The sequence below is a fragment of the Heptranchias perlo genome, unplaced genomic scaffold (assembly GCF_035084215.1).
Source record: "Heptranchias perlo isolate sHepPer1 unplaced genomic scaffold, sHepPer1.hap1 HAP1_SCAFFOLD_88, whole genome shotgun sequence".
In the NCBI taxonomy this organism is placed as follows: Eukaryota; Metazoa; Chordata; class Chondrichthyes; order Hexanchiformes; family Hexanchidae; genus Heptranchias; species Heptranchias perlo.
This window is the reverse complement of record NW_027139918.1, coordinates 1,421,744-1,441,169: the sequence shown is the minus strand read 5'-3', so window position 1 is coordinate 1,441,169 and position 19,426 is coordinate 1,421,744. Positions and strand designations below refer to the sequence as shown.

Genomic DNA, 19,426 nt, shown 5'->3' with positions numbered 1-19,426 from the left:
TATTACTACTGTCTTTGGATCCCCTGTAAATATCAGTACAGTCTCTGGATCACCTGTAATTATTAGTACTGTCTCTGGATCCCCTGTAAATATTAGTACTGTCTCTGGATCCCCTGTAAATATTCTTACTGTCTTTGGATCCCCTGTAAATATTAGTACAGTCTCTGGATCCCCTGTAATTATTAGTACTGTCTCTGGATCCCCTTTAAATATTAGTACAGTCTCTGGATCCCCTGTAAATATTAGTAGAGAATCTGGATCCCTTTTAAATATTAGTACAGTCTCTGGATCACTGTAAATATTAGTGCAGTCTCTGGATCCCCTGTAATTATTAGTAGTGTCTCTGGATTCCATTGTAAATATTTGTACCGTCACTGGATCCCCTGTAAATATTAGTACTATCTCTGGATCCCCTGTTAATATTAGTCCTGTCCTTGGATCACCTGTAAATATTAGTACCGTCACTGGATCCCCTATAAATATTAGTACAGTCTCTGGATCCCCTGTAATTATTAGTACTGTCTCTGGATCCATTGTAAATATTAGTACAGTCTCTGGACCCACTGTAAATATTAGAACAGAATCTGGATCCCCTTTAAATATTAGTACAGTCTCTGGATCCCTGTAAATATTAGTACAGTCTCTGGATCAAATGTAATTATTTGGACTGTCCCTGGATTCCCTGTAAATATTAGTGCTGTCTTAGGATCCCCTGTAAATATTAGTGCCGTCTCTCGATCCCCTGTAAATATTAGTGCCGTCTCTGGATCCCCTGTCAATATTACTACTGTCTTTGGATCCCCTGTGAATATCAGTACAGTCTCTGGATCACCTGTAATTATTAGTACTGTCTCTGGATCCCCTGTAAATATTAGTACTGTCTCTGGATCCCCTGTAAATATTCTTACTGTCTTTGGATCCCCTGTAAATATTAGTACAGTCTCTGGATCCCCTGTAATTATTAGTACTGTCTCTGGATCCCCTTTAAATATTAGTACAGTCTCTGGATCCCCTGTAAATATTAGTAGAGAATCTGGATCCCTTTTAAATATTAGTACAGTCTCTGGATCACTGTAAATATTAGTGCAGTCTCTGGATCCCCTGTAATTATTAGTAGTGTCTCTGGATTCCATTGTAAATATTTGTACCGTCACTGGATCCCCTGTAAATATTAGTACTATCTCTGGATCCCCTGTTAATATTAGTCCTGTCCTTGGATCACCTGTAAATATTAGTACCGTCACTGGATCCCCTATAAATATTAGTACAGTCACTGGATCCCCTGTAATTATTAGTACTGTCTCTGTATCCCCCTATAACGATTGATATTGTCTCTGGGTATCTTGCAAATAATAGTGTAGTCTCTGGAAACCCAGCAAATATTAATGCTGTCTCTGGATCCACTGTAAATATTAGTACCGGCTCTGGATCCCCTGTAAATATTAGTTCCGTCACTGGATACCCTGTAAATATTAGCACCGTCTCTCGATACCCTATAGATAGTAGTACCATCGCTGGATCCCCTGTAAATATTTGCACCGTCTCTGGATCCCCCTATAACGATTGATATTGCCTCTGGGACTCGTGCAAAGAATAGTGGAATCTCTAGAAACCCTGCAAATATTAATACTGTCTCTGGATCCACTGTAAAAATTAGTACCGTCTCTGGATCGCCTGTAAATATTAGTACCGTCTCTGGATCCCCTGTAAATATTAGTACTATCTCTGGATCCCCTCTAAATATTAGTACCGTCACTGGATCTGCTGTAAATATTAGTGCTGTCTCTGGATCCACTGTTAATTTTAGTACTGTCCTTGGATCCCCTGTAATTATTAGTACTATCTTTGGATCCACTGTAAATGGTAGTACAGTCTCTGGATTCCCTCTAAATATTAGTACTGTCTCTGGATCCCCTGTAAATATTAGTACAGTCTCTGGATCCCCTGTAATTATCAGTACTGTCTCAGGATCGCCTGTAAATATTAGTACTGTCTCTGGATCCCCTTTAATTATCAGCACTGTCTCTGGATCCCTGTAAATATTAGAACCGTCTCTGGATACCCTTTAAATATTAGTACTGTCTCTGGATCCCCTGTAATTATTAGTACCGTCACTGGATCCCCTGTAAATGTTAGTACTGTCTCAGGATCCGCTGTAATTATTTGTACTGTATCTGGATCCACTGTAGATATTAGTACCATCTCTGGATCCCCTGTAAATATTTTTGCCGTCTCTGGATCCCTGTAAATATTAGTACTGTCACTGGATCCCCTATTAATATGAGTACTGTCCTTGGATCCCCTGTAAATATTTGTACTGTCTCTGGATCCCCTGGAAATATTACTACTGTCTTCGGATTCCCTGTAAATATTGGTACTGTCTCTGGATCCCTGTTAATATTAGTACTGTCTCTGGATCCACTCTAAATATTAGTACCGTCTCTAGATCCCCGATAGATATTTGTACCATCGCTGGATCCCCTGTAAATATTTGCACCGTCTCTGGATTCCCGATAACGATTGATATTGCCGGTGGGTCTCTTGCAAATAATAGTGAAATCTCTGGAAACCCTGCAAATATTAATACCGTCTCTGGATCCCCTGAAAATATAAGTACCGTCTCTGGATCCCCTATATATATTAGTACCGTCACTGGATCCCCTGTAAATATTAGAACTGTCTCTGGATCCCCTGTTAATATTAGTACTGTCCTTGGATCCCCTGTAAATATTAGTACTGTCTCTGGATCCCCTGTAAATATTACTACTGCCTTTGGTTCCCCTGTAAATATTAGTACAGTCTCTGGATCCCCTGTAATTATTAGTACTGTCTCTGGATCCCCTGTAAATATTAGTACAGTCTCTGGATCCCCTGTAAATATTAGTACAGAATCTGGATCCCCTTTAAATATTAGTACAGTATCTGGATCCCTGTAAATATTAGTACAGTCTCTGGATCCCCTGTAATTATTAGAAATGTCTCTGGATTCCCTGTAAATATTAGTACTGTCTTCGGATCCCCTGTATATATTAGTCCAGTCTCTGGATTCCCTGTAAATATTAGTACTGCCTCTAGATCCCCTGTAAATATTAGTGCCGTCTCTGGATCCCCTGTAAATATTGGTACCGTCTCTGCATCCCCTGTAAATATTAGTGCCGTCTCTGGATCCCCTGTAATTATTAGTACTGTCTCTGGATCCCCTTTAAATATTAGTACAGTCTCTGGATCCCCTGTAAATATTAGTACAGTATCTGGATCCCCTTTAAATATTAGTACAGTCTCTGGATCACTGTAAATATTAGTGCAGTCTCTGGATCCCCTGTAATTATGAGTACTGTCTCTGGATTCCATGTAAATATTTGTACCGTCACTGGATCGCCTGTGAATATTAGTACTATCTCTGGATCCCCTGTTCATATTAGTCCTGTCCTTGGATCACCTGTAAATATTAGTACCGTCACTGGATCCCCTGTAAATATTATTACAGTCTCTGGATCTCCTGTAATTAATAGTACCGTCTCTGGATCCCCTGTAAATATTAGTATTGACTCTGGATCCCCTGGAAATATTTTTGCAGTCTCTGGATCCCTGTAAATATGAGGACCGTTTCTGGATCCCCTGTAAATATTGGTGCCATCACTGGATCCCCTGTAAATATTAGTACTGTCTCTGGATCCCCTGTAAATATTAGTACGGTCTCTGGATCCCATTTAATTATTAGTACTGTATATGGATCCCGTGTAAACATTAGTACTGTCTCTGGATCCCCTGTATATATTAGTACCGTCACTGGATCCCCTGTAAATTTTAGTACTGTCTCTGGATCACATGTTAACATTAGTACTGTCCTTGGATCCCCTGTAAATATTAGTGCTGTCTCTGGATCCCCTGCAAATATTACTACTGTCTTTGCATCCCCTGTAAATATTAGTACATTATCTGGATCCCCTGTAATTATTAGTACTGTCTCTGGATCCGCTGTAAATATTAGTAATGTATTTGGATCCACTGTAAATATTAGCACAGTCTCTGGATTACCTGTAAATATTAGTACTGTCTATAGATCCCCTGTAAATATTAGTGCCGTCTCTGGATCCCCTGTAAATATTAGTGCCGTATCTGGATCCCCTGTAAATATTGGTACCGTCTCTGGAAGCCATGTAAATATTAGTGCCGTATCTGGATCCCCTGTAAATATTGGTACCGTCTCTGGAAGCCCTGTAATTATTAGGACCGTTTCTGGAATCCGTGTAAATATTAGTACCATCACTAGATCCCCTGTGGATAGTAGTACCGTCTCTGGATCCCCTGTAAATATTAGCACCATCTCTGGATTCCCCTATAACGATTGATATTGTCTCTGGGTCTCTTGCAAATAATAGTGTAATCTCTGGAAACCATGCAAATATTAATACTGTCTTTGGATCCACTGTAGATATTAGTACCGTCTCTGGATCCCTGTAAATATTAGTACAGTGTCCGGATCCCCTGTAAATATTAGTACCGTCACTGGATCCCCTGTAAATATTAGTACTGTCTCTGGATCCCCTGTAAATATTGGTACCGTGTCTGGAAGCCCTGTAAATATTAATACCGTCTCTAGATCCCCTGTAGATATTAGTAACGTCTCTGGATCCCTCTAAATATTTGCACCGTCTCTGGATCCCCATTTTACGATTGATATTGCCTCTGGGTCTCTTGCAAATAATAGTGGAATATCTGGAAATCCTGTAAATATTGGTACTGTCTCTGGATCCATTGTAAATATAAGTACCGTCTCTGGATCCCCTGTAATTATTAGTACTGTCTCTGGATCCCCTGTAAATATTACTACAGTCTCTGGATCCCCTGTAAATATTAGTACACTCTCTGGATCCCCTGTAAATATTAGTACCGTCACTGGATCCCCTGTAAATATTAGTACTGTCTCTGGATCCCCTGTAAATATTGGTACTGTCTCTGGAAGCCCTGTAAATATCAGTACCGTCTCTAGATCCCCTGTAGATATTAGTACCGTCTCTGGATCCCCTGTAAATATTTGCATCGTCTCTGGACCCCCTATAACGATTGATATTGCCTCTGGGTCACTTGCAAATAATAATGGAATCTCTGGAAACCCTGCAAATATTAATAGTGTCTCTGGATCCACGGTAAATATTAGTACTGTCTCTGGATCCCCTGCAATTATGAGTACTGTCTCTGGCTCCCCTGTAAATATTAGTACAGTCTCTGGATCCCCTGTAAATATTAGTACTGTCTATAGATCCCCTGTAAATATTAGTGCCGTCTCTGGATCCCCTGTAAATATTAGTAATGTATTTGGATCCCCTGTGGATATTGGTACCGTCTCTGGATCCCCTGTAAATATTGGTACCGTCTCTGGAAGCCCTGTAAATATTAGTACCGTCTCTAGATCCCCTGTAGATATTAGTACCGTTTCTGGATCCCCTGTAAATATTTGCACCTTCTCTGGATCCCACAATAACGATTGATATTGCCTCTGGGTCTCTTGCAAATAATAGTGGAATCTCTGGAAACACTTCAAATATTAATACTGTCTCTGGATCCACTGTAAATATGAGTACTGTCTCTGGATCCCCTGTAAATATTACTACTGTCTTTGGATCCCCTGTAAATATCAGTACAGTCTCTGGATCACCTGTAATTATTAGTACTGTCTCTGGATCCCCTGTAAATATTAGTACTGTCTCTGGATCCCCTGTAAATATTCTTACTGTCTTTGGATCCCCTGTAAATATTAGTACAGTCTCTGGATCCCCTGTAATTATTAGTACTGTCTCTGGATCCCCTTTAAATATTAGTACAGTCTCTGGATCCCCTGTAAATATTAGTAGAGAATCTGGATCCCTTTTAAATATTAGTACAGTCTCTGGATCACTGTAAATATTAGTGCAGTCTCTGGATCCCCTGTAATTATTAGTAGTGTCTCTGGATTCCATTGTAAATATTTGTACCGTCACTGGATCCCCTGTAAATATTAGTACTATCTCTGGATCCCCTGTTAATATTAGTCCTGTCCTTGGATCACCTGTAAATATTAGTACCGTCACTGGATCCCCTATAAATATTAGTACAGTCTCTGGATCCCCTGTAATTATTAGTACTGTCTCTGGATCCCCTATAATTATTAGTACTGTCTCTGGATTCCCTGCAACTATTAGTACAGTCTCTGGATACCCTGTAAATATTAGTACAGAATCTGGATCCCCTTTGAATATTAGTACCGACTCTAGATCCCTGTAAATATTAGTACAGTCTCTGGATCCCCTATAATTATTAGTACTGTCTCTGGATTCCCTGCAACTATTAGTACTGTCTTAGGATCCTCTCTAAATATTAGTACAGTCTCTGGATTCCCTGTAAATATTAGTACCGTCTCTAGATGCCCTGTAGATATTAGCACTGCCTCTGGATCCCCTGTAAATATTAGCACCATCTCTGGATACCCCTATAACGATTGATATTGCCTCTGGGTCTCTTGCAAATAATAGTGGAATCTCTGGAAACCTTGCAAATATTAATCCTCTCTCTGGATCCACTGTAAATATTGGTACCGTCTATGGATCCCCCGTAAATATTAGTACTGTCTCTGGATCCCATGTACATATTAGTACCGTCACTGGATCCCCTGTAAATATTAGTACTGTCTCTGGATCCCCTGTTAATATTAGTACTGTCCTTGGATCCCCTGCAAATATTACTGCTGTCTTTGGATCCCCTGTAAATATTAGGACAGTCTCTGGATCCCCTGTAATTATGAGTACTGTCTCTGGATCCCCTGCAAATATTAGTACAGTCTCTGGATCGCATGTAAATACTAGTACAGAATCTGGATCCCCTTTAAATATTAGTACAGTCTCTGGATCCCTGTAAATAATAGTACAGTCTCTGAATCCCCTCTAATTATTAGTACTGTCTCTGGATTGCCTGTAAATATTAGTACTGTTTTTGGATCCCCTGTAAATATAAGTACAGTCTCTGGATTCACTGTAAATATTAGTACTGTCTCTAGATCCCCTGTAAATATTGGTGCCGTCTCTGGATCCACTGTAAATATTAGTACCGTCTCTGGATCCCCTGTAAATATCAGTGCCGTCTCTGGATCCTCTGTAAATATTGGTACCGCCTCTGGAAGCCCTGTAAATATTAGGATCGTTTCTGGATCCCCTGTAAATATTAGTACCGTCTCTAGATCCCCTGTAAATATTAGTACAGTCTCAGGATCCCCTGCAAATATTAGTACAGTATCTGGATCCCCTTTAAATATTAGTACAGTCTCTGGATCCCTGTAAATATTAGTACAGTCTCTGGATCCCCTATAATTATTAGTACTGTCTCTGGATTCCCTGCAACTATTAGTACTGTCTTCGGATCCTCTCTAAATATTAGTACAGTCTCTGGATCTCCTATAATTATTAGTACTGTCTCTGGATTCCCTGCACTATTAGTACTGTCTTAGGATCCTCTCTAAATATTAGTACAGTCTCTGGATTCCCTGTAAATATTAGTACCGTCTCTAGATGCCCTGTAGATATTAGCACTGCCTCTGGATCACCTGTAAATATTAGCACCATCTCTGGATCCCCCTATAACGATTGATATTGCCTCTGGGTCTCTTGCAAATAATAGTGGAATCTCTGGAAACCTTGCAAATATTAATCCTCTCTCTGGATCCACTGTAAATATTGGTACCGTCTCTGGATCCCCCGTAAATATTAGTACTGTCTCTGGATCCGATGTACATATTAGTACCGTCACTGGATCCCCTGTAAATATTAGTACTGTCTCTGGATCCCCTGTTAATATGAGTACTGTCCTTGGATCCCCTGTAAATATTAGTACTGTCTCTGGATCCCCTGCAAATATTACTGCTGTCTTTGGATCCCCTGTAAATATTAGGACAGTCTCTGGATCGCATGTAAATACTAGTACAGAATTTGGATCCCCTTTAAATATCAGTACAGTCTCTGGATCCCAGTAAATAATAGTACAGTCTCTGGATCCCCTCTAATTATTAGTACTGTCTCTGGATTGCCTGTAAATATTAGTACTGTTTTTGGATCCCCTGTAAATATAAGTACAGTCTCTGGATTCACTGTAAATATTAGTACTGTCTCTAGATCCCCTGTAAATATTGGTGCCGTCTCTGGATCCACTGTAAATATTAGTACCGTCTCTGGATCCCCTGTAAATATCAGTGCCGTCTCTGGATCCTCTGTAAATATTGGTACCGCCTCTGGAAGCCCTGTAAATATTAGGATCGTTTCTGGATCCCCTGTAAATATTAGTACCGTCTCTAGATCCCCTGTAAATATTAGTACAGTCTCTGGATCCCCTGCAAATATTAGTACAGTATCTGGATCCCCTTTAAATATTAGTACAGTCTCTGGATCCCTGTAAATATTAGTACAGATCTGCATCCCCTGTACATATTAGTACCGTCACTGGATCCCCTGTAAATATTAGTACTGTCTCTGGATCCCCTGTTAATGTTAGTAGTGTCCTTGGATCCTCTGTAAATATTAGTAATGTCTCTGGTTCCCGTGTAAATATTACTACTGTCTTTGTATCCCTGTAAATATTAGTACAGTCTCTGTATCCCCTGTAATTATTAGTAATGTATCTGGATCCCCTGTAAATATTAGTACAGCCTCTGGATCCCCTGTAAATATTAGTACAGTATCTGGATCCCCTTTAAATATTAGTACAGTCTCTGGATCCCTATAAATATTAGTACAGTCTCTGGATCCCCTATAATTATTAGTACTGTCTCTAGATTCCCTGTAACTATTAGTACTGTCTCAGGATCCACTGTAAATATTCGTACTGTCTCTAGATTCCTTGTAAATATTAGTGCTGTCTCTAGATCCCCTGTAAATATTAGTGCCGTCTCCGGATCCCTTGAAAATATTGGTACCGTCTCTGAATCCCCTATAAATATTAGTGCCGTCTCTGGATCCCCTGTAAATATTGGTACCGCCTCTGGAAGCCCTGTAATATGAGCACCGTTTCTGGATTCCCTGTAAATATTAGTACCGTCTCTAGATCTCCTGTAGATATTAGTACTGTCTCTGGATCCCCTGTAAATATTAGCACCATTTCTGGATCCCCCTATAACGATTGATATTGTCTCTGGGTCTCTTGCAAATAATATTGTAATCTCGGAAACCCTGCAAATATTAATACTGTCTCTGGATCCACTGTAAGTATTAATTCCGTCTCTGGATCCCCTGTAAATATTTTTCCCGTCTCTGGATCCCATTAAATGTTAATACGGTGTCTGGATCCCCTTTAAATATTCGTACCGTCTCTGGATTCCCTGTAAATATTTGCACCGTCTCTGGATCCCCCTATAACGATTGATATTGCCTCTGGGTCTCCAGCAAATAATAGTGGAATCTCTTGGAAAGCCTGCAAATATTAATATTCTCTCTGGATCCACTGTAAATATAAGTACCGTCTCTGGATCCCCTGTAAATATTAGTACCGTCTCTGGATCCCCTGTAAATATTAGTGCTGTCTCTGCATCACCTGTACATATTAGTACCGTCACTAGATCCCCTGTACATATTAGTACAGTCTCTGGATCCGTGTAAATATTAGTACAGTCTCTGGATCCCCTATAATTATTAATACTGTCTCTGGATTCCCTGCAACAATTAGTACTGTCTTAGGATCTCCTCTAAATATTAGTACAGTCTCTGGATTCCCTGTAAATATCAGTACCGTCTCTAGATCCCCTGTAGATATTAGCACTGTCTCTGGATCCCCTGTAAATATTTGCACCGTCTCTGGATCCCCCTATAACGATTGATATTGCCTCTGGGTCTCTTGCAAATAATAGTGGAAACTCTTGGAAAGCCTACAAATATTAATACTCTCTCTGGATCCACTGTAAATATTAGTACCGTCTCTGGATCCCCTGTAAATATTAGTACCGTCTCTGGATCCCCTGTAAATATTAGTACTGTCTCTGCATCCCCTGTACATATTAGTACTGTCACTGGATCCCCTGTAAATATTAGCACTGTCTCTGGAGCCCCTGTAAATATTACTACTGTCTTTGGATTCCCTGTAAATATTGGTACAGTCTCTGGATCCCCTGTAATTATTAGTACAGTCTCTGGATCCCCTGTAAATATTAGTACAGAATCTGGATTCTCTTTAAATATTACTACAGTCTCTGGAACCCTCTAAATATTCGTACAGTCTCTGGTTCCCCTATAATTATTAGTACTGTCTCTGGATTCCCTGCAACTATTAGTACAGTCTCTGGATCCCCTGTAAATATTAGTACAGAATCTGGATCCCCTTTAAATATTAGTACAGTCTCTGGATCCCTGTAAATATTAGTACAGTCTCTGGATCCCCTATAATTATTAGTACTGTCTCTGGATTCCCTGCAACTATCAGTACTGTCTTAGGATCTCCTCTAAATATTAGTACAGTCTCTGGATTCCCTGTAAATATTAGTACCGTCTCTAGATCCCCTGTAGATATTAGCACTGTCTCTGGATCCCCTGTAAATATTGGCACCATCTCTGGATCCCCCTATAACAATTGATATTGTTTCTGGGTCTCTTGCAAATAATAGTGTAATCTCTGGAAACCCTGCAAATATCAATACTGTCTCTGGATCCACTGTAAATATTAGGACCGTCTCTGGATCCCCTGTAAATATTTTTCCCGTCCCTGGATCCCTTTAAATATTAATACTGTGTCTGGAACCCATGTAAATATTAGGACCGTCCCTGGATCCCCTGTAAATATTTGCACCGTCTCTGGATCCCCCTATAACGATTGATATTGCCTCTGGGTCTCTTGCAAATAATAGTGGAATCTCTGGAAACCTTGCAAATATTAATCCTCTCTCTGGATCCACTGTAAATATTGGTACCGTCTCTGGATCCCCCGTAAATATTGGTAAGTCTCTGGGTCCCTTGCTGTTTGTGGTCTACATTAATGACTTGGATATGAATGTAAAAGGTATGATCAGTAAGTTCGCTGACGATACAAAAATTGGTAGGGTGGTAAATAGCGAGGAGGATAGCCTCAGTCTGCAGGACGATATAGATGGGTTGGTCAGATGGGCGGAACAGTGGCAAATGGAATTTAACCCGGAAAAGTGCGAGATGATGCACTTTTGAGGGACTAACAAGGCAAGGGAATACACAATGAATGGGAGGACCCTAGGCAAGACAGAGGGTCAGAGGGATCTTGGTGTGCAAGTTCACAGATCCCTGAAGGCGGCGGAACAGGTAGATAAGGTGGTAAAGAAGGCATATGGGATACTTGCCTTTATTAGCCGAGGCATAGAATATAAGAGCAAGGAGGTTATGATGGAGCTGTATAAAACACTGGTTAGGCCACAGCTGGAGTACTGTGTGCAGTTCTGGTCGCCACACTACGGAAGGATGTGATCGCTTTGGAGAGGGTGCAGAGGAGATTCACTAGGATGTTACCAGGGCTGGAGCGCTTCAGCTATGAAGAGAGACTGGGAAGATTGGGTTTGTTTTCCTTGGAGCAGAGGAGGCTGAGAGGGGACATGATTGAGGTGTACAAAATTATGAGGGGCACAGATAGGATGGATACTAAGGAGCTGTTTCCCTTCGTTGAGGGTTCTATAACAAGGGGACATAGATTCAAGGTAAAAGGCGGGAGGTTTAGAGGGGATTTGAGAAAGAACTTTTTCACCCAGAGGGTGGTTGGAGTCTGGAACTCACTGCCTGAAAGGGTTGTGGAGGCAGGAACCCTCACAACATTCAAGAAGCATTTGGATGAGCACTTGAAATGCCATAGCATACAAGGCTACGGACCAAATGCTGGAATATGGGATTAGAGGAGACAGGGCTGATGGCCGCCGAGGACACGATGGCCCGAAGGGCCGCTATCCGTGCTGCATAACTCTATGACTCTATATTAATACCGTCACTGGATCCCCTGTAAATATTAGTACTGTCTCTGGATCCCCTGTTAATATTAGTGCTGCCCTTGGATCCCCTGTAAATATCAGTACTGTCTCTGGATCCCCTGCAAATATTACTGCTGACTTTGGATCCCCTGTAAATATTAGGACAGTCTCTGGATCCCCTGTAATTAATAGTACTGTCTCTGGATCCCCTGCAAATATTAGTACAGTCTCTGGATCCCATGTAAATACTAGTAGAGAATCTGGATCCCCTTTAAATATTGGTACAGTCTCTGGATCCCTGTAAATAATAGTACAGTCTCTGGATGCCCTGTAATTATTCGTACTGTCTCTGGATTGCCTGTCGATATTAGTACTGTCTCTGGATCCCCTGTAAATATTTTGCCCGTCTCTGGATCCCCTGTAAATATTAGTACAGTCTCTGGATCCCCTGGAAATATTAGTACCGTCTCTGGATTCCCTGTAAATATTTGCACCGTCTCTGGATCCCCTGTAGATATTAGCACTATCTCTGGATCCACTGTAAATATTAGTACCGTCTCTGGATCCCCTGTTATTATTTTTCCCGTCTCTGGATCCCTTTAAATATTAATACAGTGTCTGGAACCCCTGTAAATATTAGTACCGTCCCTGGATCCCCTGTAAATATTTGCACCGTCTCTGGATCCCCCTATAACTATTGATATTGCCTCTGGGTCTCTTGCAAAGAATAGTGGAATCTCTGGAAACCCTGCAAATATTAATCCTCTCTCTGGATCCCCTGTAAATATTAGTACTGTCTCTGGATCCCCTGCACATATTAGTACCGTCACTGGATCCCCTGTAAATATTAGTACTGTCTCAGGATCCCCTGTTAATATTAGTACTGTCCTTGGATGCCCTGTATATATTAGTACTGTCTCTGGATACCCTGCAAATATTACTACTGACTTTGGATCCCCTGTAAATATTAGTACAGTCTCTGCATCCGCTGTAATTATGAGTACTGTCTCTGGATCCCCTGCAAATATTACTACTGACTTTGGATCCCCTGTAAATATTAGTAGAGTCTCTGCATCCCCTGTAATTATGAGTACTGTCTCTGGATCCCCTGTAAATATTAGTACAGTCTCTGGATCCCATGTAAATACTGGTACAGAATCTGGATACCCTTGAAATATTAGTACAGTCTCTGGATCCCTGTAAATAATAGTACCGTCTCTGGATCCCCTGTAATTATTAGTACTGTCTCTGGATTGCCTGTAAATATTAGTACTGTTTTAGGATGCACTGTAAATATCAGTACAGTCTCTGGATTCCCTGTAAATATAAGTACTGTCTCTGGATCCCCTGTAAATATTTCTGCCATCTCTGGATCCACTGTAAATATTAGTACCGCCTCTGGATCCCCTGTAAATATTCGTGCCGTCTCTGGATCCTCTGTAAATATTGGTACCGCCTCTGGAAGCCCTGTAAATATTAGGACCGTTTCTGGATCCACTGTAAATATTAGTAATGTCTCTGGATCACCTGTAAATATTAGCACCATCTCTGGATGCCCCGATAAAGATTGAAATTGTCTCTGGGTCTCTTGTAAATAACAGTGGAATCTCTGGAAACCATGCAAATATTAATACTGTCTCTGGATCCAATGTAAATATTAGTACCGTGTCTGGATCGCCTGTAAATATCAGTACCGTCTCTGGATCCCCTTTAAATATTAGTACTGTCTCTGGATCCCCTGTAAATATTAGTATAGTCACTGGATCCCCTGTAAATATTAGTACCGTCTCCGGATCCCCTGTAAATATTAGTTCAGTCACTGGATCCCCTGTAAATATTAGCACTGTCTCTGGATCCCCTTTAAATATTGGTACCGTCTCTGGAAGCCCTCTAAATATTAGTACCGTCTCTTGATCACCTGCAGATATTAGTACCGTTTCTGGATCCCCTGTAAATATTGCGCCGTCTCTGGATCCCACAAAAACGATTGATATTGCCTCTGTGTCTCTTGCAAATAATAGTGGAATCTCTGCAAACCCAGCAAATATTCATACTGTCTCTGGATCCACTGTAAATATTAGGACCGTTTCTGGATCCCCTTTAAATATTTTTCGCGTCTCTGGATCCCTGTTAATATTAGTACTGTCTCTGGATCCCCTGTAAATATTAGTACTATCTCTGGATCACATGTACATATTAGTACCGTCACTGGATCCCCTGTAAATATTAGTACAATATCTGGATCCCCTGTTAATATTAGAACTGTCCTTGAATCCCCTGTAAATAATAATACTGTCTCTGGATCCCCTGTAAATATTACTACTGTCTTTGGATCCCCTGTAAATATTAGTTCAGTCTCTGGATACCCAGTAATTATTAGTACTGTCTCTGGATCCCCTTTAAATAATGGTACAGTCTCTGGATCCACTGTAAATATTAGGACAGAATCTGGTTCCCCTTTAAATATTAGTACAGTCTCTGGATCCCCTTTAAATATTAGTACTGTCTCTGGATCCCCTGTAAATATCAGTATAGTCACTGGATCCCCTGTAAATATTAGTACCGTCTCCGGATCCCCTGTAAATATTAGTTCAGTCACTGGATCCCCTGTAAATATTAGCACTGTCTCTGGATCCCCTTTAAATATTGGTACCGTCTCTGGAAGCCCTGTAAATATTAGTACCGTCTCTTGATCACCTGCAGATATTAGTACCGTTTCTGGATCCCCTGTAAATATTTGCGCCGTCTCTGGATCCCCCAAAAACGATTGATATTGCCTCTGTGTCTCTTGCAAATAATAGTGGAATCTCTGCAAACCCAGCAAATATTCATACTGTCTCTGGATCCACTGTAAATATTAGTACCGTCTCTGGATCCCCTGTAAATATTAGTACAGTCTCTGGATCACCTGTAAATATTAGTACTATCTCTGGATCACATGTACATATTAGTACCGTCACTGGATCCCCTATAAATATTAGTACAATATCTGGATCCCCTGTTAATATTAGAACTGTCCTTGAATCCCCTGTAAATAATAATACTGTCTCTGGATCCCCTGTAAATATTACTACTGTCTATGGATCCCCTGTAAATATTAATACCGTCTCTGGATACCCAGTAATTATTAGTACTGTCTCTGGATCCCCTTTAAATATTCGTACAGTCTCTGGATCCCCTGTAAATATTAGGACAGAATCTGGATCCCCTTTAAATATTAATACAGTCTCTGGATCCCTGTAAATATTAGTACAGTCTCTGGATCCCCGATAATTATTAGTACTGACTCTGGATTCCCTGTAACTATTAGTACTGTCTTAGGATCCCCTGTAAATATTAGTGCCGTCTCTGGATCCCCTGTAAATATTTGTACCGCCTCTGGAAGCCCTGTAAATAATAGCACCGTTTCTGGATCCCCAGTAAATATTAGTACCGTCTCTAGATCCCCTGTAGATATTAGTACTGTCTCTGGATCCCCTGTAAATATTAGGACCGTTTCTGGATCCCCTGTAAATATTTTTCGCGTCCCTGGATCCCTGTTAGTATTAGTATTTTCTCTGGATCACCCTCCAACGATTGATATTGTCTCTGGGTCTCTTGCAAATAATAGTGTAATCTCTGGAAACCCTGCAAATATTAATACTGTCTCTGGATCCACTGTAAATATTAGGACCGTTTCTGGATCCCCTGTAAATATTTTTCGCGTCTCTGGATCCCTGTTAATATTAGTACTGTCTCTGGATCCCCTGAAAATATTTGCACCGTCTCTCGATCCACCTATAACGATTGATATTGCCTCTGGGTCTCTTGGAAATAATAGTGGAATCTCTGGAAAACCTGAACATATTAATACTCTCTCTGGATCCACTGTAAATATTAGTACCGTCTCTGGATCCCCTGTAAATATTAGTACCGTCTCTGGATACCCTGCAAATATTACTACTGACTTTGGATCCCCTGTAAATATTAGTACAGTCTCTGCATCCGCTGTAATTATGAGTACTGTCTCTGGATCCCCTGCAAATATTACTACTGACTCTGGATCCCCTGTAAATATTAGTAGAGTCTCTGCATCCCCTGTAATTATGAGTACTGTCTCTGGATCCCCTGTAAATATTAGTACAGTCTCTGGATCCCATGTAAATACTGGTACAGAATCTGGATACCCTTGAAATATTAGTACAGTCTCTGGATCCCTGTAAATAATAGTACCGTCTCTGGATCCCCTGTAATTATTAGTACTGTCTCTGGATTGCCTGTAAATATTAGTACTGTTTTACGATGCACTGTAAATATCAGTACAGTCTCTGGATTCCCTGTAAATATAAGTACTGTCTCTGGATCCCCTGTAAATATTGCTGCCATCTCTGGATCCACTGTAAATATTAGTACCGCCTCTGGATCCCCTGTAAATATTCGTGCCGTCTCTGGATCCTCTGTAAATATTGGTACCGCCTCTGGAAGCCCTGTAAATATTAGGACCGTTTCTGGATCCACTGTAAATATTAGTAATGTCTCTGGATCACCTGTAAATATTAGCACCATCTCTGGATGCCCCGATAAAGATTGAAATTGTCTCTGGGTCTCTTGTAAATAACAGTGGAATCTCTGGAAACCATGCAAATATTAATACTGTCTCTGGATCCAATGTAAATATTAGTACCGTGTCTGGATCGCCTGTAAATATCAGTACCGTCTCTGGATCCCCTTTAAATATTAGTACTGTCTCTGGATCCCCTGTAAATATTAGTATAGTCACTGGATCCCCTGTAAATATTAGTACCGTCTCCGGATCCCCTGTAAATATTAGTTCAGTCACTGGATCCCCTGTAAATATTAGCACTGTCTCTGGATCCCCTTTAAATATTGGTACCGTCTCTGGAAGCCCTCTAAATATTAGTACCGTCTCTTGATCACCTGCAGATATTAGTACCGTTTCTGGATCCCCTGTAAATATTGCGCCGTCTCTGGATCCCACAAAAACGATTGATATTGCCTCTGTGTCTCTTGCAAATAATAGTGGAATCTCTGCAAACCCAGCAAATATTCATACTGTCTCTGGATCCACTGTAAATATTAGGACCGTTTCTGGATCCCCTTTAAATATTTTTCGCGTCTCTGGATCCCTGTTAATATTAGTACTGTCTCTGGATCCCCTGTAAATATTAGTACTATCTCTGGATCACATGTACATATTAGTACCGTCACTGGATCCCCTGTAAATATTAGTACAATATCTGGATCCCCTGTTAATATTAGAACTGTCCTTGAATCCCCTGTAAATAATAATACTGTCTCTGGATCCCCTGTAAATATTACGACTGTCTTTGGATCCCCTGTAAATATTAGTACAGTCTCTGGATACCCAGTAATTATTAGTACTGTCTCTGGATCCCCTTTAAATATTCGTACAGTCTCTGGATCCCCTGTAAATATTAGGACAGAATCTGGATCCCCTTTAAATATTAGTACAGTCTCTGGATCCCCTTTAAATATTAGTACTGTCTCTGGATCCCCTGTAAATATTAGTATAGTCACTGGATCCCCTGTAAATATTAGTACCGTCTCCGGATCCCCTGTAAATATTAGTTCAGTCACTGGATCCCCTGTAAATATTAGCACTGTCTCTGGATCCCCTTTAAATATTGGTACCGTCTCTGGAAGCCCTGTAAATATTAGTACCGTCTCTTGATCACCTGCAGATATTAGTACCGTTTCTGGATCCCCTGTAAATATTTGCGCCGTCTCTGGATCCCCCAAAAACGATTGATATTGCCTCTGTGTCTCTTGCAAATAATAGTGGAATCTCTGCAAACCCAGCAAATATTCATACTGTCTCTGGATCCACTTTAAATATTAGTACCGTCTCTGGATCCCCTGTAAATATTAGTACAGTCTCTGGATCACCTGTAAATATTAGTACTATCTCTGGATCACATGTACATATTAGTACCGTCACTGGATCCCCAAAAATATTAGTACAATATCTGGATCCCCTGTTAATATTAGAACTGTCCTTGAATCCCCTGTAAATAATAATACTGTCTCTGGATCCCCTGTAAATATTACTACTGTCTTTGGATCCCCTGTAAATATTAGTACCGTCTCTGGATACCCAGTAATTATTAGTACTGTCTCTGGATCTCCTTTAAATATTCGTACAGTCTCTGGATCCCCTGTAAATATTAGGACAGAATCTGGATCCCCTTTAAATATTAATACAGTCTCTGGATCCCTGTAAATATTAGTACAGTCTCTGGATCCCCGATAATTATTAGTACTGACTCTGGATTCCCTGTAACTATTAGTACTGTCTTAGGATCCCCTGTAAATATTAGTGCCGTCTCTGGATCCCCTGTAAATATTTGTACCGCCTCTGGAAGCCCTGTAAATAATAGCACCGTTTCTGGATCCCCAGTAAATATTAGTACCGTCTCTAGATCCCCTGTAGATATTAGTACTGTCTCTGGATCCCCTGTAAATATTAGCACCATCTCTGGATCCCCCTCCAACGATTGATATTGTCTCTGGGTCTCTTACAAATAATACTGTAATCTCTGGAAACCCTGCAAATATTAATACTGTCTCTGGATCCACTGTAAATATTAGGACCGTTTCTGGATCCCCTTTAAATATTTTTCGCGTCTCTGGATCCCTGTTAATATTAGTACTGTCTCTGGATCCCCTGTCAATATTCGTACGATCTCTGGATCACATGTACATATTAATACCGTCACTGGATCCCCTGAAAATATTAGTACAATATCTGGATCCCCTGTTAATATTAGAACTGTCCTTGAATCCCCTGTAAATAATAATACTGTCTCTGGATCCCCTGTAAATATTACTACTGTCTTTGGATCCCCTGTAAATATTAGTACAGTCTCTGGATACCCAGTAATTATTAGTACTGTCTCTGGATCCCCTTTAAATATTCGTACAGTCTCTGGATCCCCTGTAAATATTAGGACAGAATCTGGATCCCCTTTAAATGTTAGTACAGTCTCTGGATCCCTGTAAATATTAGTACAGTCTCTGGATCCCCGATAATTATTAGTACTGTCTCTGGATTCCCTGTAACTATTAGTACTGTCTTAGGAACCCCTGTAAATATTAGTGCCGTCTCTGGATCCCCTGTAAATATTTGTACCGCCTCTGGAAGCCCTCTAAATAATAGCACCGTTTCTGGATCCCCAGTAAATATTAGTACCGTCTCTAGATCCCCTGTAGATATTAGTACTGTCTCTGGATCCCCTGTAAATATTAGGACCGTTTCTGGATCCCCTGTAAATATTTTTCGCGTCTCTGGATCCCAGTTAGTATTAGTACTATCTCTGGATCCCCCTCCAACGATTGATATTGTCTCTGGGTCTCTTGCAAATAATAGTGTAATCTCTGGAAACCCTGCAAATATTAATACTGTCTCTGGATCCACTGTAAATATTAGGACCGTTTCTGGATCCCCTGTAAATATTTTTCGCGTCTCTGGATCCC

The 19,426-nt window shown here is 40.6% G+C and overlaps 1 protein-coding gene across 1 annotated transcript in view; it reads left to right on the top strand.

The window, feature by feature from the left end:
• LOC137319599 (uncharacterized) overlaps window positions 1-19,426 on the top strand; it is a 91,207-nt gene that overhangs the window by 17,693 nt on the left and 54,088 nt on the right. Inside the window, exons 8-9 of the mRNA XM_067981697.1 lie at window positions 8,858-8,994; window positions 9,115-9,223. Of these exons, the coding sequence (XP_067837798.1) occupies window positions 8,858-8,994; window positions 9,115-9,223 (246 nt within the window). The remainder of the gene's footprint in view (window positions 1-8,857; window positions 8,995-9,114; window positions 9,224-19,426) is intronic.